General features: G+C 39.2%; 1 protein-coding gene across 2 annotated transcripts in view; it reads right to left on the reverse strand.

Moving 5' to 3' along the window:
• The window catches only part of SNX25 (sorting nexin 25), a 120,888-nt gene that overhangs the window by 3,471 nt on the left and 92,231 nt on the right, over positions 1–25,186 (reverse strand). For both annotated transcript variants that reach the window (XM_032329224.1, XM_032329225.1), the window contains exons 8-16: positions 24,503–24,634; positions 21,843–22,115; positions 19,169–19,333; positions 16,618–16,749; positions 14,303–14,443; positions 11,162–11,275; positions 5,924–6,088; positions 5,509–5,626; positions 1,807–1,873 (exon numbers count right to left, since the gene is read on the reverse strand). In XM_032329224.1, the coding sequence (XP_032185115.1) occupies positions 1,807–1,873; positions 5,509–5,626; positions 5,924–6,088; positions 11,162–11,275; positions 14,303–14,443; positions 16,618–16,749; positions 19,169–19,333; positions 21,843–22,115; positions 24,503–24,634 (1,307 nt within the window). The remainder of the gene's footprint in view (positions 1–1,806; positions 1,874–5,508; positions 5,627–5,923; positions 6,089–11,161; positions 11,276–14,302; positions 14,444–16,617; positions 16,750–19,168; positions 19,334–21,842; positions 22,116–24,502; positions 24,635–25,186) is intronic.

The following is a 25,186-nucleotide window of genomic DNA, read 5'->3' on the forward strand; positions in this document are numbered from 1 at the left end:
CAATTTGTATCGAGACCAAATAAAATAATTAATTTAATGGGACTTCTGCTTTAAGAGAGAACCTGCCAACCTCCTACCTTAAAAAAAATCTACATGAAAATGCAGACAGCTTGTTTTTTCTGTAGTCTTGCTTTGAGTCACTCACTGGCACTACATGAAGAAATTAAGTAAGAAAATTTCAATTTGCAATTTAAAATTAGCTAAGTGACTCTCACAAAAGGCCATCACCTAAGTATTTTCTACCAATTTAAGTCTGACTCTCAATTAGCCAAAACCATAGGAAGCTTTTGAATCAATTCTGGTATGTGAAATTATAGTTGGTACAAGGCAAGAGGCACATATTGTACTGCTGCTTAATTTTATGATGTGTCATCTCTGCTAACGGCAAAAATAGCAAAGGGCCAGGTGCTCCATCATTTCTCTACCTGATAAAAAGCCCACTGAAATGAACAGCCTGAAAACCCTCTACATTATGCCTCTCCTCCAAGTCCCATGAAAGTAAATGCCAAATGTATTCACTGCTCACAAACCACGGCTGCTCATTTTTAAGTAAGAGCCACTATGGTAGATAGGAGCAAGGAAAGTATGCATGGTTTGCTGAAACTGAAAAGGAAAACAAATTAGCAAGTACAGAGTACTGAGAAATATAGGGCCGTGGTGGAATTTTCTTTATCTAAGGCCTGTCTGTGTAACAGTTAAGAGGCTCGTGTTAGACTGAAATGGTAAGTTATACGGGCCATGTTTCTGATTAAAACAAAAGTTTAGATAACTAAGCAAACTAAATAAGACACTAATATCATTTTTTAAAGATCTCAGAAATTGAAATGAACTTTTGCTTATGACCAAAAGGAAACTATATTCTATTTGTGAATGAGTCAGAAGATAACCTGTTCTTCACTATGTTTTCTTTAAAAAGTTATGATTTATATGATAAACATATGTACGAGTTTACTGGGGTGGTTTTGACAACTTATCTTTCTCATGGGAAAATCCAATAATTTAATCTTGAAAATATTTTGCTGTGATTTCTCCCCCTTATCTTTTAGCATAAGTGATTCACATTTTTATTGTGCAGTAAGTCATGTTATCTCTTGAAGAGTACTGGATATAAACTCTTATGTATAGCTTAGAATACACATATGGCTTATAACACTGTTATATGTTATACACATATATCTCAATGGATGATATTAAGATATTAACTGTAAGAGCAATTACTATTTTAATGTTACCCCAACTTGGAAAAAAAGAAAACATATGGTTTGCATTTCCCTCCAAATAAATATATGTCATGTGATGCTCATCCTACTTTCATTTCGGGTTAGAGTCTAAGCCGTAAACTGATTCCCATGATATAACATAAAAACGCTGTATCCAAGATACCCCAACTGGTCATCATGATCAAAAGAGAACGTCACAGAACTTTTTTTGTTTTTGCTTTTGTTTTTTATGTTTTTAAATAACCTCTACACACTCAATATGGGGCTCGAACTCACAACCACAAGAGTCTCACACTCCACAATTTAAGGCAGCCAGATGCCCCTGCAGAACGGTACTTTCCGGCCCTTTCAGCCAGAATGCTGAAGATAGCTGAAGCTTCGATCATCTAGTTCATCATGCATTCTATGGGAGAAATTATTTCAGAAACCTGTCTCTCTATCCAATATTAGAATCATAGCAACAAAATGAGAAAATACAAAACCTTCAGCTAGAGAGATCACTGGCTACCATACCACGAGTTTAATAATTTGACCATTAAGGCAAAAAGTAAGGCATGAACTCAAATACTAATGTCATGTAACTCACTTGTTGATGGTTCTTCCAAATGTGACCTGAACGAGAGCAATTAATGTTCTTCTCACCCATTTAAACACTGAAATAGAAATCAGAGGAAAAGAATTTGCACAGTGTATCACAGTGATGACATTTTCATAGCTGCAAAAAAGCATAAATTCTTATCACTTGACACAATCCAAGTCCTGACACCAAAGTCAAGACTATGATACCTGCAGAATCTGGGTCTAGGTTAGCACACTTCTGCCCCCCAAAATTCTCCTAAGCTTTCATTTTCTACATAGCAACTGATGAGAGAAAACCTAAGCTTTTATAGCTTTTCAATGCCTGAACAACCAGCTGAGCTAGCAAGTGGAAATAATACTTTATTTCACATGTCTCCGGGCTACTTAGACGTCTGTTTTCTGCTAGCAGACACTGCAATGCCTATTTTAGATTTCTTGTCTGGTTTCTCACACACTGCTCTGAATGAGAAACATCTGTCGTTCAATATTGACAAATATTTTGAAATATTAATGAATGGGTGGGTCTAACTTCCCATTTGGATAGTAGTTTGTAGATCACTGCATATTTTTATGTATTTTATGCCTTTGGAAGAAAGGTGAACTTCGAAGAGCTGGGTCCCTGAGTGAGAGGTGGGGTCAGCGCTCTCTTGGGCCACCTCGCAGAGCTGCTGGGCACAAACCACCTTCTCTGAGCCTCAGTCTCCTCATCTGTTCAAGGAAAGAGTAACATGTGGTTTTCTGCTTTAAGGATCTTGTTGATATTTTATGCAAGCGTTGTGAAAGGTTTTATAGATCTAAACTCTTATTACTAACATGGAGAGATATTTTTACAGGTACCAAATATGAATATAAGCCAAAAGAAGGCAAACAAATGCCTGAGTGGCTCAGTCGTTAGGCGTCTGCCTTTGGCTCAGGTCATGATCCCAGGGTTCTGGAATCGAGCCCCACATCAGGCTCCCAGCTTGGCAGGAGGCCCGCTTCTCCCTCTCCTTCTTCTCCTGCTTGTATTCCCTCTCATGGTCTCACTCTGTCAAACAAATTAGTAAAATCTTAAAAAAAAAAAAAAAAAGAAGAAAGAAATGCTATGAGGATATTTCCATTCTGCAAATTGGAATCTAAACCAATTTTTCCATCTATATAAATTTCCATTCATTGAAATGTTTAGCTATTCACACATAAGCAAATGAGAAATTCAGGCTTAGCTATAAGAGTTCAGGGTTCCTGCCCAATTAGGAAAACCTGAAAGAACTAAGTTCACAAACACCTCTGTACAAGGAAAACCACCCAAATAAAATCAACAATTAACACAGACTTGAAAAAATTCTAGAGTTATTTCTAACTTTTTAGATGGACCTAAATGTCCAGTTAAAGTAGTGTTGTTAATCTTTCAAGTAAGAGTCAAGTCTTGGAATCAGAACTATGCTTCAAGAGTGCCTTTAATTTTATATGGAATTCAGAGCACGCTGAGAGCAAGCCGACGTGTTCACTTTAGGCTGTCATTTCGGCTGGGAGGAGCATGCCTGCCAGTGCTGATAACTTCACTCTGGCTTTCTAGGGCAGAGAGCTCCATGCAGAGGGTCTGAGGACATAGGCAGCTGTCAGAAGAATGCCTGACAGATCAGCGACAGTTACTGATTTTTTAAAGGCTGTCTCACTGATGCCCTTTTGTACACTGAACTAGAGCAGGAACCACAAAATGTCTTTGGTGCAAATTCTCTCCCAACACTGAACTGTGCCTTTACTACTTTCTTCCTAGCCTCTCCTGGTCCCCAGACCCCAAACCACACAGAAACAGCCCTAGTATTTCTTCCAAGGACTCATTTGTTCAGAGACAGAAGCAGCTGCAGCTACTCTAGAATTTTGCTGATGGCAACGATATCACATCTCATTATAAATGATGTTCTATTTATTCCCCTCTGAAATGTCACAGGCAAAACCAAATATGCTTCTGAGCAGGCTTGTGATGGAGGAAATCCACGCTGCAAAGACAAGACTTGGTCTCTCAGTCTCTGGATCACAAAGAGCACACTGCCGAAAGCTGAAACACTGCTTCCTCCACTCTGGGGAACAGGGAGGATTCACGATTTAATGGGCCAGATCTCAAGAGTCAGACTTCGGGTGGAGAACTAGCTGTTTCTGCCTACCTTGAACCAAGGCAAACATCAGTTTATACCTTAGGGTGTCTCAAATATGGAACAGGGAGAGCCTTTTCATCTGAAAGCATCTCTAGCATTTGGGTGATATTCTCCCATGGATATTTCTTGATTTAACTATCTCCCATTTCTAAAGTTCCGCTTAGTTCCAACTTTTCATTACTGAAATGATGCCAAAATGAATACCCCCTTATGTATAAGTCTAGGCCTCTAGTTTAGACTTGGGTTTACTACTTAACGTGAAGCACATTGTTGGAACTCTTGTAAATTCACCGAAGGAAGACTCTATATCTGATATACTTTTGTTTCTCCTACAGAGTGGTATCTAAAACATATGTTCCCAAAGTGTTGCTGGTTGTTTTAACTTTGGCTTATTGATGGCCAAAATAATTAATTCTGGCACTTAAAACTCCTAGCCCATGTTCTTCACCCCAAGGGAAGAGATGCTAATCTGAGCAGACAGAGCACAGGGCAGTCAGACAGAGGGCAACACATCTAGCACTGGCTGGTGGCATTACTGCGCTTTGCTAACCCTGACTCCTCTCCTGTGCTTCTCTTCTAGGTGGGGAGGTGTGCCTTCAGGCACCTGTCCTAGCTCTAGCTAGTCCTGAGGCTCCAGGGACACTGAGTACACTGTGTTGGGGGCCTATGGAAGCTGTGTGTAGACAGAGGGTCCTATTTAGGACTCAAGACATGCCCAAGTAATATGGTTTGACCTTTTACCCAAGGACCATTTTGGGAGAGAAGCACCTGTGTGGGTCTTAATGAGAGTATTTTCACCCTCTTTTTGCTCTTGTTTCTTCTAAGTACATCTCCCTCAAGTACTACGAGGGTAACACTTCTCAACTGGGCACTGACTCTTTTGGACAGGACAACTCTGTGTTGTGGGAGGCTGACCTGTGCATTATAGGAAGTTTAGCAACATCCCTGGCCTCTACCCACAAGACGCCAGTAGTACCATTCCCCAAGCTGTAACAACCAAAATGTTTCCAGATATCACCAAATGTCCCCTGAAGGACAGACCCCCCCCCACCCTTCCAGTGGTAACAACTCGTCTATGGGAACAAAGGTGTAGCTGAAGGGCAAGGTTGAAGCATGCCTGTGTCCCTCACCACAGCACACCCTACCAGCACCAAACCTCACCTTGAACAACACCGCTCCTTCCTTGGCTATGCAAAATTAATTTTTGTATACCTTTTGGGGATAAAGCAATGAGGCCATGCTAAATCACAGAGAAGAAATTCAAGGCATTCTATCTATATTCAGAGGAATATGGTATACAGTAACTCACCCAAAGTTCTGCAAGTGCAGAGATAATTATCTGCCTTAAGGTCATGGCTTCAGATTCTACCATGGTGTCTCGTTGGCTCTTGAAAGTATTTGCTGATGAATGAATGGATATAACTACACATTTGATTCAGGAAGGACATTATGAGAGAGGGATCTTATGAGAGAGAGAAAGAGAGAGAGAGAGAGAGAATGTGTGTGTGTGTGTGTGTGTGTGTGTGTGTAACCACTTAACAGCAATAACATTAAATAATAATAAAGAAGCTTACTTCCTCGAAGTTCAAAGATCTCCCCAATCAACATGAAACATGGTTCAGCCAAGGCATCTTTCCTCCCATCCACATCATCACCATAATCTGACAGGTCACTGTCCTCTTCCGCCTCCTCCTGGGGTTCAGAAAGATCAAAGGAAGCAGATCAATTATCCAGGAAAGTTGGTAGAGCTGTTCTTTCCTTTCAAGTGTATATTCCAACTATGTGCTCACATTTCAACCTTAAGTACTCTGTCAACTTTTCTACATGCAGAAATCTATGCATTCTCAACACAGGCCAAAATGTGTGTCTAACCTCAGGGAAAAGCTTGATGTTAAAGCCTTAGCCAAGGTTTAAAATACTTCAAGAAACCCTCAAAAAGACATTCCCCTAAATCTGCTGCAAACATGGCATGACCTTTCCATAGCTCACCTCTTGATGGGAGAAGAAGTCACGAGGAAGTCTTTCCAAAAATGAGGATAATGAAAAAGTGGATTTTTTCCCCTGCACATCAATAACCTTGAGGTAGTCAGGAGAAGGGCTCAAAAAGGCATAAAGTGCTTCACTCTGACACAGTCTTTCATCTGAAAGCAGATTCTGGGAAGGAAAGAGGGCGCATTACTCTTAGGGAGGAATACGTCCATGCTGCCGGAAACCACCACAAACAGGGGCAAGTAAGGCACGAAGGACTGCATTGGGGATTTCTTTTCATAATTCCAGACCCAAAACCATTTCCCTCTCCCCCTGAAACAGAGCATTGAGATGAATTCCAATGATCTTAATTGCAAGCAACCCCTGCAGGTTAACTGAAGCACCCTAATCATCCTGCTTGTGGGAGAGGCTGTGTGGACAACTGCTCAGTGCAAGAAGACGTCCAGCTTTGCATCAGCTTACAGAACCAGGGACCACTGCCTGCGAATGTCAACTTCACTCCATCCAGTGGCACTGGAACAACTTACACATTCACACACTGCACAAGGAAACCACTCAACCACCCTTTTATGGCTGGGTTCAGACTTTGTACATCAGCTGAAAAAAGACACTTTGAGTTGTCACATGGCACCGAACACCAGGCAGGAGTTTTCTCCCCGCGCTGCCATCTTCTAAGCAGTGCTTGTTCACATAATTACAGAACTGTTCAAGACTAGAAATGTCCTTAAGTTCTTTGGGTACTTATCTGGCCTCTGGAGATAGGAAAGAAGAACATAAATTAACTTTTATGTCCAAGCATACTGATAGGACAGTAAGATTAACAACATGACCACAAGAATGTCTAAATGTCTAGTATTAAAAGATACAGTGTTTAATATGACTTCACTCATATCTGGAACAAAACAAATGAGCAAAGGGAAAACAGAGAGAGAGGCAAACCAAAAAACTGACTCTTAACTCTAGAGACCTGATGGTTACTAGAGTGGGGGTTTGGGGGGCTGGGTGATAGAGGTGATGGGGATTGAGGGCACTTGTTGTGATAGGCACCAGGTGTTGTATGGAAGTGTTGGATCACTCCACTGTACACCAGAAACTAATATAAAACTGTATGTTAGCTACTGGAATTTATATGAAAACTTGAAACCAACAACAACAACAAAAAAGGATAAAGCATTTAGGAATAATGAGACCAGTGGGAAACAGTGCCCCACTGATGATGTAATCCCCTTAGGGGAGAGGGACGCTGGGAGCACACAGAACTTCAGATCAGAGCCTGGGGTGGCAGAAGAGGTTAAGATCTAGTCTCAGAGGACTTGGTCCCTGACAATCACATTGCATTTGTTCAGATGAAGGTTGAAATCCAATGAACTCTATGACTCCCTAGAACAGGCACTGTGAGAACATCCAGTACTGCCACACTGGGGACAGGGGCTCCAAGAGGGACGATCAACATTCCAGTGGTTGTTAGCTTCCTCTGTCCTGCAGAAGACTGGACTGGAAATGGGCAAGTTCTGCCCAGATGGAGAGAAGGAGATTAAGGGGAATGGGGAGCTGGTGTCACTACTGCCTTCCCCAGCCCTGGAGCCCAATAAATAGGCCTTTATTCCTTTTGCAGAGTTCAAATGTTCAGTCATATGTACAGATGGACTAGGTGGCAGGAGATATCCTCCCCCTAACTTGATGTCCTTTAGCTAACCTATACTCCAGCATTATTTTATAAAATAGTAGGAAATGTTAACTAATGTTAAGCCTCAAACTTATTACAATCAACATAAATAAAGAGATCATGAGTGGTGATAAGACTTTGGCCTAAATTACATTCTATTACGAGGGAAAATAATCAGATTAAGTACATAGGAAAAGTGAGAAATTCCCACAGATATCTGTGGGACAAGATATAATTAGGGTTTTATCATTTTTAAGCTCTCTGGGGATGGCATCCCATTTCCAACTCCTTCCCTCCAAATACTTATAGCATGTTATTCTATTCTAGCAAAGACCTCAGATGACCTTTCAGTGGGTGATGCAGAAAGGGGTAAGACATTCCAAGAAGAGTGCACAGCACATGCACACCCAGAAGCAGGACAGAGCACCACAGGAGGGGAATGGCTGGGGAAGGTGGTGTGCCTATGTGAGCAGGAATGAAGAAAGATATTAGCAACAGTATGGCCAGGAATGAGTAGCTACGTTATTTTTTTTTTTAAAGATTTTATTTATCTATTTGACACAGAAAGAGAACACAAGCAGACGGAACAGCAGGCAGAGGAAGAGGGAGAAGCAGGCTCCCCACAGAGCAGAACTGGACGCAGGGCTTAATCCTAGGACCCTGGGATCCTGACCTGAGCTGAAGACAAATGCTCAACCAACTTGAGCCACCCAGGTGCCATGAGTAGCTAGGTTATTAGGTATCTGTGCGATTCGTATGCTTCACTAGAAAACCATTTGTCATAAATCAGCAATCAAGTAAACACACACTCAGTGGAATCTCTTTTTCTGGACGGTCCTGTGGACCCAATAAAAGACGAAGCATTCTACACCTTACTTTTCCTGTTTGCGGTTGGTGGGACAACAATTATGAAACGACAGTCTGTCTGCTGTATAACCTACCTAAATACATTCAATGGTTAGGGCTTTATCAAAGAGTCTTTGAGGAAATGAAAAAACAATCTAAATTATTATTTCCTGACTTAAAATCCTCTTGATTAAAAGACAAAAGGTCACACAAAAGACACCACTGTTTCATCTGGCTTAGCTGCAGCCTGTTATGTCCCCACAACCTATCGGCAGGGTCTCAGAAGTGCAGTTTCTCTTGGCACAACAGCAGAACTCACTAACCCACTTTCACAACCACCAATCCAATAAAGGCACATTTGCGCCCTTCCTGTGCCCCCGAAAGTGCAGGTCCAGAGTGTGGGGTCTGCGACAGCAGGAAAGGCCAGACAAACAGAGACCCTCCCGACAGCAGAGGCTGGAAGGAAACAAGAGAGTCAGCTGGAGGGTTCCAAAGCTACACACCTTAAGCTGAGAAGTCCTGAATTTTGAAAAATACACTTCTATTTCATAGACGAGATTGTCAGCTCATCCAAATGATTTAATCATGTACACTGTGGGAGTGAGTTTAATTATTTCCTAGATATTTTGAATCAGCAACAAAATGGTAGTATTTCAGTTTCAAACTCTCATGTAAGAGCATTTAAATAAACTTTGGCGATTCTCTAATCCAGTTCTGCCATAATTAAACTCAGAGAGTTTTTCAAGGTATAAATTGTTTTATTTCCTAAGGGAAATTTACTCTATGTTACATTATATTATATGTACATATACGCACATATTTATATATTATTTTATTATAAAATGAAAGTTTCCCTTGGGGAATAAAATAATTTGCATCTTGGAAAAACTTTAGGATACATATATACATAAAATACACACACATATATAAATATAGAGAGCGAGAGAGAGAGAGAGAGGAAGATAGGAATAGTAGAAAAAAGAGACTAACACTTTCAAAGTGACTCTGACTTAAATCTATTTTAACAATGACCCATACTTCTGATTGAACAACTATGTTTTAAAATAAAGCCTTCACTAAGAGTTTGGCAACATCTATTATTTAAAAATCCCAGGCCATCTATGGGATGGGCTACCACTATATAGCCAAAAAGTGTTTCATGATGCAAAGTTCCATGCCTCCAAAGACTATATGGGCTTTGGGGTCCATGCTTTGAGTAAATTAACCATATTCTGAATACAGAGGGACCAGCTAAGGAAAAATAAATAGTGGTTGCTATCAAGGGTAGTATATGTTTGGCCTTATTCTCTAAAAATGGACTGAAGACAAACAATAAAGCATTTAGAGAAAATCAGGAGAGTATCTTTAGGACTTTGGAGTAGGCATAGATTTCTTAAGAGGCACAGAGGCATAATCATAAAAGACAAAATTGATATAGTGGACTAAATTAAAATTGAGAACTTCTGTTCACAAAATGAAATCATTAAGAGACGGAAAAGGCCATCCACAGAAAGGGAGAAGGTATTTGCAACATAAGTGGTCTGACAAGAGATTCACATCTAAATCCCATGCAGAAGTCCCACAAGGCGGTGTGGAAAAGATGGGCAACATGACGGAAGAGCAGACTCAACTTGACCAGACAATTCATCAGAGAAACTATCCGAGTAGCCAGTAACACCCAGACTGGTGCTCCACTTCATTAGCCGCCAGGGGAAATGCAAACTAAAACCACAGTGAGATACCAGCACATACCCATCAGGAGGACGAAAGAGAAACAGGCAGAGAAGAGTTGGGGGGGAGGAGGGAGAGCCATCAGAACCCTGATGCGCTGTGGTCACAGTGTAAAAACTGCCACAACCACTTGGACAAACGAAGAAACCCAGACCCAGAGGTACCACACAACACAGATTCACCACAAGTTAAGTACCATTCTATAGAAGCCCTCTTCAAGATAGCCTCCACTGAAAATGGTCCAAATGCTCGTCAACAGTAGGATGAATAGACCGTAGTGTGTTTGCACAGTGAAAAACCTACACAGTCGTGAAAGCAAATAATCTACAACCAGAACAGCACTATGGACAGATCCTCTGATCACAGTTGTTGAGTGAAAGAGGTCAGACACAAAGGAGCCTACACTGCATGACCCCATTTACAGGAAGTTCAAAGACAACTGTATCTGTGTGATTAGTAGTTGGGATCGCCACCACCCTGGGACGAAGGCCATGACAGGAAGGAAGTACTGGCCTGGGTGCTAGTTACAGGGTGGGCTCAGTATGCAGAAAAGGACAAGTTGCACACATGGTATCTGTACTGTACATATTTTATATTTTCTGTATTTATATTTTGTGTGTGCATAGCATACTTTAATTATTTTTTCTTTTTTTAAAAGATTTTATTTATTTATTTTACAGACAGAGATCACAAGTAGGCAGAGAGGCAGGTAGAGAGAGGGGGAAGCAAGCTCCCCACTGAGCAAAGAGCCCGATGCAGGGCTTGATCCCAGGACCCTGAGATATGACCTGAGCTGAAGGCAGAGGCTTTAACCCATTGAGTCACCCAGGCACCCCCATACCTTAATTATTAACAAACAAGCAAACCAAAGATATTTTGAGGATCTGGCACGACCTATAAGACCAGGAAGCAAACAAGCAAGCTCTTAGAATGATGACAGTTTAACCCCAATAATGAATTTTTCCTTTCGTATCCAAAACTTTTCAGTTGCTTACCTGTAAAAACTTATTTAATTGATTCTTTGACTTCTCCATAAACTTGTGATCTATAGATTTGAAAGGCAGCTTGCTGAGAGAAGGCAACTGGACTTTTTTTAAAGAAGGGAAACACTGTGGAAGAAAACATTAAATGTTAGCATCTCGAATCATATTTTCATGTTAAAAAAAAAAGTTTAGAATTATAATTAGAACAAAACAACCTTCCTCCTATAGTTGTTCCTCTGAGGTTTGCAACCTGTTCTAATCAGGCTCATGGAATCGAGAGGAATGGGACATTTGATGAAAATAGATAAAGCTCATCCCTAGGACTCCGAATGCCTGGGAGCTGGCCAGTGCAGATGCCAGGCTGCTCAGGTAGATTCACACAACACACACCAAAGCACAAGACTCTAGGTGTGGACGCCTGGCTCACAGGAAGAAAATCTTCCTGTTAGAACGTGCTTTGTTTACAGCATCTTTGTGAAAAAGTTATCCCATTTGGAAAAACAACAGAAAGAAAGACTATTGTCCTTCAGTGGCAAACTGCAAAATGGAAGTACATGAATAATAATAAATCAACAAATAATAACAGCCCCTTTGTGCACCGATCAGTCCTACATTCTGTCAGACACTGTGCTAGAAGCTCGGCGTGTGTGATAACAGCTCGAAGAGTTGGCAATTGTTATTCCGATTTCACATATGAGACAATTAAAGATCAGGATTAAAACCCAGATCCATCTGACCACAAATTCTGTGTTCTTCATGCCCGTTCCCACACAGGACTCTGCCAGTCTGCCCTCAGACCCTAGGAGGGCAGTGGGTTCCAAATGCTCCAGACTCTGCCCCCATTTCCAAACACTGGCCCTTCATGAAGGCACTGGGGCCAGATGAATACACTTAATGAAACCAGCTGGCATTGAAAGTCAGTGAACACAGCCTCTGCCTGCAACTGCTTTGACTGCTGTTGTCATCCTCCACACACAGGAGCACCCTGCTGGCCTGGCCGCAGCAAGAGAAGTCACTTGTAACAAGTGCATGCAAGTACTTGGGTACTGGGGAAGGAAAAACTAGCCCTTCCCACAGAGCCCACAGAAGAATCAGGGGTACAATGGCATGTGCCCAAGGAGACATGCAAATCAGGGCTCAAATTTAGGGTACAATTTTCAAGAAATGAAAGAGGCAGTGAGAGTCAGAAGGGAAGATTAAAATTCACCAGGGACCTGAAAAGGTGCTTCTTGTCCCTGCTGTCAATAGGAAGGGTTCATGCACAAAAATGAAAAGTCACAGGAGAGTAAATTCTAAGGGTAAGAAAAGAACTCCAGGGATCAGCTATAGATAAGGAAAATGAGACTAAAGGACAGACATAGAATTTTATAAGGTTTATTTCCTCTAAGGCTTCAGTCTACTTGTTTTTTTTTTTCAAAGAACACTTTCCATATACATTTTATTTCAAAATCTCCCCTAAATTCCTTTTTCTCCTTCCTTCTGTTTTTATCAGCAATTAGATGGATACTGAACTTTGGCTTCACACCGGTTTGTTACAGGGCAAATGACACACTTTTCTGTAGGATCAATTTTACTCACGCATTTTGGGAAAAACGTAATTTTTTATTAAGACAGAGATTTCACTTTCCACACTGCAACTGTGACAGCATTCCCTTTGAGAAGTACTGGGGTAGGACGCTTGATTTTGGCCACCATCCTTTTAAAAGCACTTGAAGAAATTACAGTATTCATAAGTTAGTGATTACAAGTGGTTTTTTTTTTTTTTTTTAAATCCCCTTCAGAGAAAAGGTTAAAGGAAACAGACACATTTCACTCGCAGAAGAGCAATCTAATAGGTGACGACAGGATTTTACCAGTGTCCGTTCATTCTGAGCCAGAGAACAATGAACAGAAACAAAAGGAGAAGTGACCAAAGAGTGCTTCAGATGCCAGGGAAGAGGGCCATCATCTTCAGGAGGAGGAGAGTTAGAGAAAATGCAGTTCCTGAGAAAGATGGGGGGATAAGGAATGAAAAATAAGATGATCTGGATTCCAATATGGTTTGGGCCACTAGGAACAGGTCCTGTGATAGACTGATCAAACTCTCTGGGGTCAGCTCCTCTCCTCTTAAACGAACTGACCTAGATTAGAAGGTTTCTGACATTTTTAACTAAAACTCACAGGAGGAAATACATGCTATGTTGCAACATGTGACACACACATACATGCATATCTACATATAAAATATAACCCACCCATAAAACTAAGAAGTTCTATGAAACAATGCTCATTGCTACTACTACCACCACCAACACGATAATGCTTGGTAGGTGCTGCACCTTCTTCTCAATGCTTTGTATGCATTTATTCCCTTAATTCTCACAAAAACTCTGAGAGATAGGAGACATGGGCACTATCATATTCGTACTTTACTGACGAAGAGAGACAGCGAGACACAGTGACAAGTACCAGGTCATATGCTACTAAATAGTACAGCTAGCATCCAAACTCAAGCAGTGTGGATCCCGAGTCTGTGCTTTCAACCATAACACTTTATGACCCTTACTCTTAGTGCTGAAATCCAATATATTCTTCTTTTTTTTTTCTTTCTTTTTAAAAGACTCTATTTATTTACTTGACAGAGAAAGAGAGGCAGTGAAAGCAGGAACACAAGCAGGGGGAGAGGGAGAGGGAGAAGCAGGCCTCCTGCTCTGCTGAGCAGGGAGCCCAACATGGGGCTCAATCCCAGGACCCCGGGATCGTGACCCAAAGCGAAGGCAAATGCTTAATGACTAAGCCACCCAGGTGTCCCTGAAATCTAATATATTCTATGTTCTTCTTGTCGCTACAATCATTAATTGATTCCACACACTAAAAGGTCATAACTGGCAGCTTCAAAAACCAGTGGCCCTAAGTGATCCGTAGCCCTCTCTCAGCTCTGAGGTTCTGTGAGGCTCAATTGAGATCAGACAATTCTTTGTCCTGAAAGATTTCTACAAAAATGGTTTGGTCTATTAGTTAATTTCCAAATGTCAGGCTGAAAATGCCACTTTGCCAGTATCCACAGCAAAGGAGAAAGGTCAATTAGTTTCTTTATATGTAAAAACTTGAAAGGAGCTCTTACATATCTTCTTGCTTAGTAATTCTACACCTTGTATTCATGAGTATTCATACCTCACTAAGTTTCCGGTGCAAATTCTGGAACTCACTGAGCCTCCTGGGGACGGTCCAGTTCTTAGTTTCAACTCCTCCAACTTCTTGTAAGCTTACCATAACAAAGTAACAAGGCATTTGCTCACCATTCTCTTCTGTAACCTTGAGAAAAACAAACACAACAAAAGGGTGGTGAGCAGATACAGTAGGCACGATTTTAAAATAGCCCCCAAGACCTCCCACTCCTTAGCGTATATGCACTGTATATATAGTGTATATGCCCTTAGTGTATATGCCCTCCTTAGTGTATTCATCCCTGGAACTATGAATATCATGGAATCCATTCTTGCAATTAGGTTATGTTACATTTGACAGCTGAAATTAACACAAGGGATTACCTGGGTGGGCCTAACCTAATCACACAAGCCCTTGAAGAGCAGAGAGATTCCTTGGGCAAGTGGCAGGAGACGACATCAGAAAGACTGCACACGTGGTGCTAGTGTGAAGATGGAGAAGGGTGAGTGGGGGGGATGCATCTTCCACTGACAGCAAGAGAACAGAGACAGGTCCACAACCACAGGGAACTTTCTGCCAACAACCCGACTGAGCTTGGAAGTGGATTTTTCCCCCAGTCTCCAGAAAAGAACTCAGTCTGGCCAGTATGTTGATTTCAGCCTTATGATGCAATGAGTAGAGAATGAGAGAGTCTAGTTAATCTTTCAACCTACAGAATTGTGAGCTAATAAATGGGTGTTGTTTGAAGCCATGAAATTTGTGGTAATTTGTTACACATCAAAAGAAAACTAATATAGTGGACTTAATTAACATCTTAAGTGTGTTTCTTTGAAAAGACAAATGAACAGCAAGCAAACAAGTGTGAGATATGCCAAAACCTGTCTCAGGAAAGGATAAAGCCTTCCCCAGTTTAATTTCTGGATTCAACAAACCAGGATTTCAATTTCCATGAAAATTTACATTGAAACACATAATTTCCTCTACCTTCCAACTTAGATAATTCCTTAGCACAGTTCCTTAACATATATATAAAATATCACAATTCAGAACAGGCCATTATTATACTTAACATAAATAGGTTAAGAGAAAAAACAAAACACACTGAATTTAAGCTTGAATTGGTATCACAAACTGAATTAGAGACAAAGACTGAATAAGGAAGGCAAAGGAGACAAGACTCCCGGAGCATGCCCGGGGCCCCATGAGGTAGAATCTTTATCCCACTGTGAGGACGCAGAAGATAAGAGCATGCACAGGGTCCTTCGGTTGTTGTAGGATCACACATCTAGTAAGGAAGTCAGCCTGGATCAGAGTTCAGAAGACTCTGGCATGGTGCAGACATATCTTCCACATAATCCCCATGGGACTGCCTTGTGAACTCTGGCTCTCAGGGGACTCCTCAGTGCCTTATCCACTATCTTTTCCGTGACCAATGTCTCACAGCAAATTCCTGAAGCTTACCTTGATGGGAGTGCTAGTAAGTACCGAAGACATGGTGAAGCACTTGGTCAAGCACTCATGTACTGTGTGTACTTTCACAGTAGCTTTTGGAAAACATGCTTTGTCTGCTATGTAATCTGGAGGTGAATTTAAGATTATGAATTTCAAGCCACCCCACACCATAGTAAGAGTGTGAACATTAACACTATGTTACTCATGATCTCGTTTCTGTGTGGACCTGACCTTCAACTCCAGATTTCCACAGGACTGATAGTAAGGCAGGTGGGAATGAAGAAGTTGTCAAAATTAACAATGTAAATGCCCATATGCTTCTCTACTTGAAAAGAAATTATTTTCAAAGACAAAAAGGATATAGCATATTCTGAAAACTGTTACCCATATTCCTCAAAGAACAGCAAAATATTTTCTAATTCAAAGGAAAAAATATTCATTATTAAAGATCTTATAGCAACTGAGATTTAAGTGAATGAAATCAGCAGAATGGAGCACTCAGAGACACTTAAATTTTTAATTTTCACCACCAAATTTTTCAAAAAGCGCCTTCCAATTTTATTTCAATTGTTAATGGAAAAATAAAATGTCAATTCAGAGACATTAACTGTCCCTATCTGAAAGTTGCTTACAATTCCAGTGAATAAGGAGAACCTGAAGTGGAATGAAAACAGATCTATACCAGGCAGCCCTCCTATAACTCGCAGTCACAGGTGTGACAGAGTGAAAACAGCAGAGAAGGAATGACAAATGCAGTCTACAAGAACAAACATAGGTTTTCTACCCTCAACCTTAATTCTCTAGGACAAAATCTTCCGTATAAAGATATACTCTTAAAATTAATTGGGAGGAAAAGCAGTAAGAACTACCTCTCCACTGGTGATGGAGGCTTTCCACATTCCGAGGTTCTCACACCACCAATCTGTTCTTGCCATGTGCAGCTGTAGGTCTGTGCGTTCTTTCTCTATTAGAATTATCTCCTCCTTCAACTTTAAAACAATCTGCCAAAGGGAAAACATCCTGAGAGTTATTAAACTACTTGCAATGCTGCACAATTCAGCAAAGTAGTAGGATATTTAAATCAACAGGAAAAATACGCGGTATTTCTATACACTAACAATGGACAATCTAAAAAGGAAATCTAAGAAAACAATTCCAATTAAAATAGCATAAAAATTTTAAAATAGGAATTAAATAAGGGAGTGAAAGACTTCTACAGTGAAAACTAAAAAACACTGATGAAAGAAATTGAAGACATAACTATATGGAATGATCTCCAATGTTCATGGATTAGAAGACTAAACATTGCTAAGAAGACAGTGCTACCCAAAGTGATCTACAGACTGAACACAATACCTCTAAAAATTCTAATGTATTTTGCAAAAATAGAAAAATCCATTGTAAAATTCATACGGAATCAAGGGATACTGAATAGACAAAACAATCTTAAAAAAGAACAAAGTTGGAGGACTCACACTTCCTGATTTCGATACTTACTACAAAGCTACACTAATCAAAACGTATGGTACTGACATAAAGACAAACATGTAGACCAATGGACTAGAATAGACAGCCAAGAAATAAACCTTTGTATATAGGCCAAAGGATTTTTGACAGTGGTGCCAACAGCAATCAATGGGAAAAGAACAATCTCTTCAATAAAGAGTGCTCAGAAAATTGGATACCTACACGCTAAATAATGAAGTGAGACACTTCCCTAAACTCCTAAACAACAATTAACTCAAAATGGAGAAAAGACCTAAACATAAGAGCTAAAACTATAAATTCTTAGAAGAAAACATAGGGAAAAGCTTCATAACACTAAAGTAGCAAAGACTTGTTGGCCATGACACCAAAGGCAAAGGCAACAAAAGAAAATATAGGAAAACTGGATTTCATAAAAATTTAAAACTTCTGTGCAAATACTATCAACACAGTAAAAAGGCAACCCACGGAGTTGGAGGGAATATTTGTAAATCAAATATCTCATAAGGTATTAACATCTAGAATATATAGGGAACTCTAAAAACTTAAAAACAAAAACCAAAAAGTCTGATTAAAAAAATGGGCAAAGGACTTGAATAGACATTTCTCAAAAAAAATTTATATAAATGACCAAAAAAAGTGCATGACAAGATACTCAACATAGTTAGTCATTAGTGGGATGCAAATCAAAACCATAATGAACTACCACCTCATACCCATTGGGATGGTTACTATCAAAAAACTGAAAAACAACAAATATTAGTGAGGATATACAGAAATCAGAAACTACATGGACTGTTGGTGAGAAGGTATTAAATACTGCTGCCATTATGGAAAAAAAGTATGGATGCTCCTCGAAGAATTAAAAACAGAATTACCATATGACCCAGGAATTCTACTTCTGGGTACATGCTCAGAAGAGCTGAAAGCAAGACCTTGAAAGGATATTTATACACCCATGTCCATGGCAGGATTATTCATGATACTCAAAAGATGGCAGCAAACCAAATGTCCACTGATGGGTGAATGGATAAACAAAATGTTATATATACACACAGTGGAAAATTACTTAGCCTTAAAAAGGAAGGAAGTTCTGACACACAGTATAATATGAATGAACCTTGAAGACATTATACTAAGTGAAATAAACCAGTCACAAAAGGATGAATGCTGTATGACTCCACTCATGATGTATTTCAGAGTAGTTAAATCTGTAAGAGATAGTAAGCAGAATGGTGGTTTCCAGGGGGCTGGGGAGCGGGCAATGGGAAGTATTATTTAATGGGTACGGGGCTTCAATTCTGCCATATGAAAGGAGTCCTGCGATGGAATGGTAGTGACAGTTGCATAACAGTGTGAATGCAGACACTGATCTGTACAGAACGGTTGAAATGGTAGGCTTTATGTTATGTATATTTTGCAACAATTAAAATAATTAATTTTATTTTTTTTTTTAAAAAGGCTATGGATCTCTTTCATGAGAAAACCTGTAAGGATATGTAACTCTGTGGTGTGAGGGCAGAAGTTTCACTTCAAACTCTCCTGAACACGAAGGCTGCAAGGACTCTGTCCTTGCTCAAAAAGCCTACAGGAAGTACTCCCAGCCTAAACCTTCTGAACCTGCTTTTTACCATCAGCTGGGGCTGTGACTGGCACAAGGAAATGCTTTGCCCTCTTCTGTAAAGGTACCATAGGCAAGCCAGGTGAGAGAACACGGAGCTACTCACCGCTGATGACTGGGGAGAACCCCAAGCCACGGAAGACTAAAAGCAACTACTTTTCTCATTCTATACTAGAAGCAAAAAATTGACAATGGAACTTAACAGTTAAAATTCTTTTTAAGGAAATTGTGATGATTTGCAAACATAAACTGAAAACTTTATCAAATCGGGAAGTGGAAACTTTCAAATACAACCTTGAAAGCAAAAGAGTTACCTTCTTGTCAGGTTTTGGTGCATTTTGAATAGAATTTAGAGCTTGCCTTTTATATTCAAGTTTCTCATTTAGTTCTCGTAGTTTGTTTACAGCAAAACTGGCTTGTTCATTAATCCGGCTGGTGCCTTCATCTACAGCTTCCTCACCAGCCTCAATTCCTGGGCCCTGGGGGAGAAAGTCACATGAACCACACTATCTTCTGATGCTGGACTGTTCAACCATTATTACTAGTGTATAGGTTTGATATGATTACACTGTGCCCAATACTAGATCCCACTAAGGAAAGACTCTATGGTAGAAAGCCCAGGAGCTGGCTGCTTTGCCTCAACAAAGTAACAAATCAAAGTTATCTGGAACCAAAAATAACTGGTGTTCAGGACTGCACTGAAAAAAGAAACATCATTAAGCCTGAAGCAGGAGGGCCTGGGGTGGATTCCATACCATTATTTTCCAGATTGTACACCCAAGGGAATCTGCTTGGAACAAAGGAATGCAACTGAGTTCTCTGTCCAGCCCAACCAAATGATCCGTGCCTAATCCTGGACAAAGACACTGAGAAACACTTGGCTTCCTTTCCGGCTCCAAAGAATATTATAGAAAACTCAAGCAAGTCTCTTTAAAATAAGATTTCCAGAGCACCTGAGTGGCTCAGTTGGTTAAGGTTCTGCCTTCAGCTTAGATCATGATGCCAGGGTCCTGGGATTGAGCCCCACATCAGTCTCCTTTCTCCTTGGGAAGCCTGCTTCTCCCTCTCCCTCTGTTGCTCCTCACTGCTTGTGCTCTCTCTCTCTCTCTTTGTGTCAAATAAATAAATAAAATCTTTCAAAAAATAAGATAAAATAAAATTTCCAAATCCCCATTAGTGAAAGTATTTTCAGTATATACTTTGTTCAGTCCTTCTCTTGAAGATGTATTTTATAAATCAACAGATCATTTCACAAGTAAAATGGTTAGCACTTCAAAGGGACTTAAAATTAATTAAATAAAAGCAAAGTGACTTAAGATTCATAAAGAACTGTGTAACTTTTAAAATCTGGATAGACTACCAACAGACAGCATATAAAACAGATTTGTGCAGGGCAGTGGAAAGAACAGCTGAGAACAGCCTTCTTCTTTGTTTATATTCCTTAACATTCTTCCAGAAATTTTTCTTCTAATTTTTGGTAATTAGTAAGTAACAAACAATAACTTTTTTCGACAAAAATAAGTATTAATAGTCCTAAAAAACCAAGCTCTTTTTATTTTTGTAGGGTCTTTCAAATCTTTGTCCGCAATGTACATATCATGACATAGTATAGTACACTTCGTATACATAAACATGTATTCTGTCTTTTCCATATAACTCACAATGCTGCTTATTTTGAGGGTATTGATTATAGTTTAAACATAATAAAAACATAAAATTTTAATTTTTATGGCTCTATAATATCCTGGGAATTGATAGTACACCAACACATATTCCTGCTGCTGTTCCTACTCTGGGTTTATTCTGCTGGTTTGCTATCCCAAACGTACTAAAGCAAACTCCATTATATATATACTTCTCTACCCTTTAGTTATTATCTTAAGATAAATTTTTAGAAGTAGGATCTTTCAAAAGATCAGTGATACATATTACTCTTGAGTCCAAGGTGAAGTTGGACAATTTTTCATATCTGTTTGCCTTTCATATCAACTGTTAGTTCAAGACCTTCCTCAATTTATCTATTGGGTACTGACATTTTTAATTAGTCTGAATAACCTCTTCTACAGCATTTGCAAATTAACCATTTTAATTTTTGAGGGAGAGAGGTAACACAGTTAAAATAATCTGACCAAAAAATAATAAATAAATAATAAAAAATTAAACAAATTGACCTATCTTAAAAATAAGATGCAATGAGTGATGACTTTTGGACCACTTTGGTGGTGTTATACACTGAAAGTATAAAGAACTAAGTAACAAATCTTTTAAAAAGTCTGAAGGAATGAATTTAACAGTTCAGAGATATTGACTTCTAATATCATCGAGAGCAAGCACTTGATTCCCTAGGGCTTGAGATACCACTGGGCAGAAAAAAAAAATCCGTGATCAATTACCATCTTTCCAAGTAGGATGACTATAAAACATTTTGTTTTCCTTTGCACCTTCACAAATCTTAAAACCCATGTAAATCATTAATAGTAAATGACAGGTGGCAATTGTAGTTCTCCAATTAAATGGCAACACGTTTAAGAAAATTAGACTTCAGGTGTGGCTGAGCAAGGTTTTCTTTGGAACATCTATCTTACTTACATTTGATATTTTTTAACTCCAAAATATTTCCTGTAACTCCACCCACATTCTCTTCCTATCCTTATGTTCCCATCCTTTGACTATTCTCAGGCTGCACCATGTTCTACGGATTCTCTTATCTGGTCTAGGCCACAAATGCCCCACCCCACAGGCTTTCTGCCTTCGCATTTTCAGGGTGTGTCTCAGGTCGAGACGGGGCAGTGAGGTCTCTGACTTGATGCCAGGCAGCAGGAGTCAGTTTTCACAGGAACAAGGGAAGAAGTCGGTAAATTCTACTTATAGTCCTATACATTAAAAGATGAAGGCGCACACCAAATTCAGCTTATACAATATGAGCCTACCCAATCACTTTTGAAGCTTAACCACTGCGAAGGGAGGAGAAAATTAAAGGTGACTCACCAGTTCATCCTTGCTGGAAATCAACTGGGAGACATTTTTCTCTTCCTCTTTCAGCATCAGCTTCTCATACAGGTCACTGACAATGAACGAAGGGTAATACCTATCCTTTAGGGTCTCATAAACATCTCCCTGGATTTTGCAGAACACTTCAATACCTTTATTTCCTACAAGACACTGCTGGATTTCTTTGTAAAGTGATTTTTCCACAGATATTTCTTTGCTTTCCACAAAGAAATTCTGGTAAATTTCGCCAACTAATTGAGGAATTTCATTCTGAAAAGACAGAAAAATGAACAAGAAAGGTAAGAAATACCACCTCTGACAAAAAGGATTATCTTCAGAACTTTGTATATTTCTCAGCTGGAAGGAAGACATGAGGAATGTACACTGTACATTTCAGTGCGGCTCTTTGGGTTTTGTATGCACATTCAGAAGCAAGGGGCAAGAGGCAGACCCTGACAAGACAACTGGCTCCTTAAAATGAAACTTCAGTTGAGTAGTTAACAAATGTAACGTCTCTGAAATGCTGGAAGGAGAAAAATGACAACAGTTCTCTTCTTGCAATGGACTCCTTATCGTAAATCTGAACACCACAGCTCAAATGTCAGTTAAATTTAATTTGGCTTTTTAAAATCTAATATAAATAATTGGAAGTGCCATTTTTCACTAGAGAAAAAAAATCAGTATTGTATAATTTAAGAAAACAAGAAAAATGTTCTTTCAGAATGATGATTTATTGCATTATAATCAAGCTTATATTAGAGGACTTAGCTGTAAACGTTACACGTAGGTCACAGCCAGCCAGCTCACAAATGCAAATATCCCTTCTGGCTGACATAATATTTATATTTCCTCTAGACACATCTCATTAACTCTAGGAATGTTACACAGAGTCTTCAATAGGAGTGAAAATAAAGAGAGGGGTGCCTCGGTGGCTGAGCATCCAACTCTTGGTTTCAGCTCAGGTCATGATCTCTGGGTCTTAGGGCCTGCCACTCAGAGTGGAGTCTGCTGGAGATTTATTCCCTCTCTCTCTCCCTCTGCTCCTCCCCCTGCTCACGCACTCTCTCTCTCTCTGAAATAAATAAAATCTTTAAAAAGAAAAAAATGAAGACAAGCAACTTAACAAATGAAGACTGTGAATTTAATAAACATCCCATAAATTTCACATCCAAATCAGTGTTGCATTTGACAAAGTTATATGCTCTTACTCCACTGAAATCTTCTGAATCGTTTTCAGTAGTTTAGAAAAATTCTTTAGATTGCTCTTTGCAATATTCCTTTGAGACCAGCCAAAAGTCATTTGGAATCAAGTCTAGTAAATAAAACGTGTAATAAAGTGGGCAAAAACAGTATTTGTTAAAATGAGGTAATTTGTGGCTTACAAATTAACAATGAAAGGCATTTCTAAGAGAATTTAAAAATACTATGAGAATGAATTTAATTCCTTAACCCACGTAGTTTGTGGAGCACCTGCATGGCTCAGTCCTTTAAGCATCAGCCTTCAGCTCACGTCAAAATCCTGGAGTCCCAGAAGGGAGGCCCACATCAGGGTCCCGACTCAGGCGGGGAGTTTGCTTCTCCCTCTGCCTCTACCCCTCTCTCTTCTTGTGTTCCCTCCCTCTCTCTCTCAAATAAGTAAACAAAAATCTTTTACAAAAAAACAAAAAAGAGGTAGTTTGTGATTTATGATGTATTTTAAGTTGGTATTGAGTTCTGCCAACACTCATATAAAGTGCAAATAGTAATTTAATGTACCCACTGCTCTTCGTGCTTATTTTAATAAGCCTCTCAAAATACATATGTATGTTATACAGACTGTCCCATATAGTTATAAACACATATAACATACATATTTCACAGTCTTTAATCGTTAAATGTATTGAGACATTGCCGAGCGCAAAACATAATGCTTATTGTTGGGGTTTTCATTGTAAGAGGCATCTATAACCAAAAATGTTCTTTTGTGTTTCTTAATTCAATTATATTTTGGTTTTTTTTTAAGATTTATTTGTTTATTTATTTATTTGAGAGAGAGAGCAAGGAGAGAGGAGGAGGGAGAGAGAGAATCCACAAGCAAACTCCCCGTTGAGTGCAGAGCCCAATGGGAGGCTTAATCCCAGGACCCTGAGATCATGACCTGAGCTGAAACCAATAGTCAGCCACTAAACTGGCTGAGCCATCCAGGCCCCATTAATTCAATTATATTTTAAATGAAATAAAAGAAGAACAGTCATATAAATTACACACATGAATATGACATTAAAATAATATGGTTATGAGACTGAGGTTCAGATGACAAGATCAATTCATTATAAACAGCAGTGTGGAGAGAAGAGAGAGAGAGAGAGAGAAAGAGAGAGATGTCTTTTTACAATGTGTTAAAAAAAATAACTACCTGAAAGTAAATGCAGTATTTCGGTACACTTTTAAGTCACTTTTTCCCTTGACTACACATTCAAAGGTGTGTTTTTTGTAAAATAAAATCTAATTTTATTTACCATTAGGGGCTAGACAATAATTCATTATTATATTTGGTTTTAAATAGTCTTTTAATGTATACTTATCTTACAGCTTCACAGAGAAACACAGATACAGTGTCTAACATGCAAGTTTTCATCAGCTAGTGATTAATATTCTTTTGATGCTTTATATACTACCTTGTTAGCACTCTTTAAATATTCCACAGACTCCCAAAAACTAATCAGAGCTCTCTTGTCCATCCTTTCCATGTACGTTCGAAAGTGCTCTCGATAGAAAGTACTGGCCAAGATATCTTCAAACTGAAGAATCTATCAAGGAAATGTAAGGAAAAAAATTAAGAAAAATATCAAAAATCATACTTTAATTATCAGTTTACTTTAACTTTCAATGGATCAGTTTTTACATTGGGAGGGAGTTTCATTTTTTAGGGTCAATAGTGTACTATGGTATTTCACTCCACTTCCTAAATTGTAAATGGAGAAGTTTATTAAAGATTCAATACGTACATATTCAATAAACACCAATTTTCAATTAATCATCCACACTCAGCAAAAGATCTTTTTGACATCTACTCTGTATCGGGCACATTTCTAGGAAATGAAACAGATGAAAATCCCTGCCCTGTGGGATATACAGTTAAAAGCAACAGATATTCAGAATAGAAAATTTGAAGAGAAATGTATAAAAAAAACTAGAAGTCTAGAATAATTTGACATTTTTGCCTTCCATCTTATTTTTATACAGCTGAGGAAAATGATTTTATATCTTGCTCTATTGTTTATAGTATCTTTTTTTCAATTAACTTTACTTATTGCCCCAAGTCCCCAAATTTTACCACCTTTTAAAATCACATTCTCTCC

This window comes from Mustela erminea, chromosome 21 (genome assembly GCF_009829155.1).
Source record: "Mustela erminea isolate mMusErm1 chromosome 21, mMusErm1.Pri, whole genome shotgun sequence".
Taxonomy (NCBI): domain Eukaryota; kingdom Metazoa; phylum Chordata; class Mammalia; order Carnivora; family Mustelidae; genus Mustela; species Mustela erminea.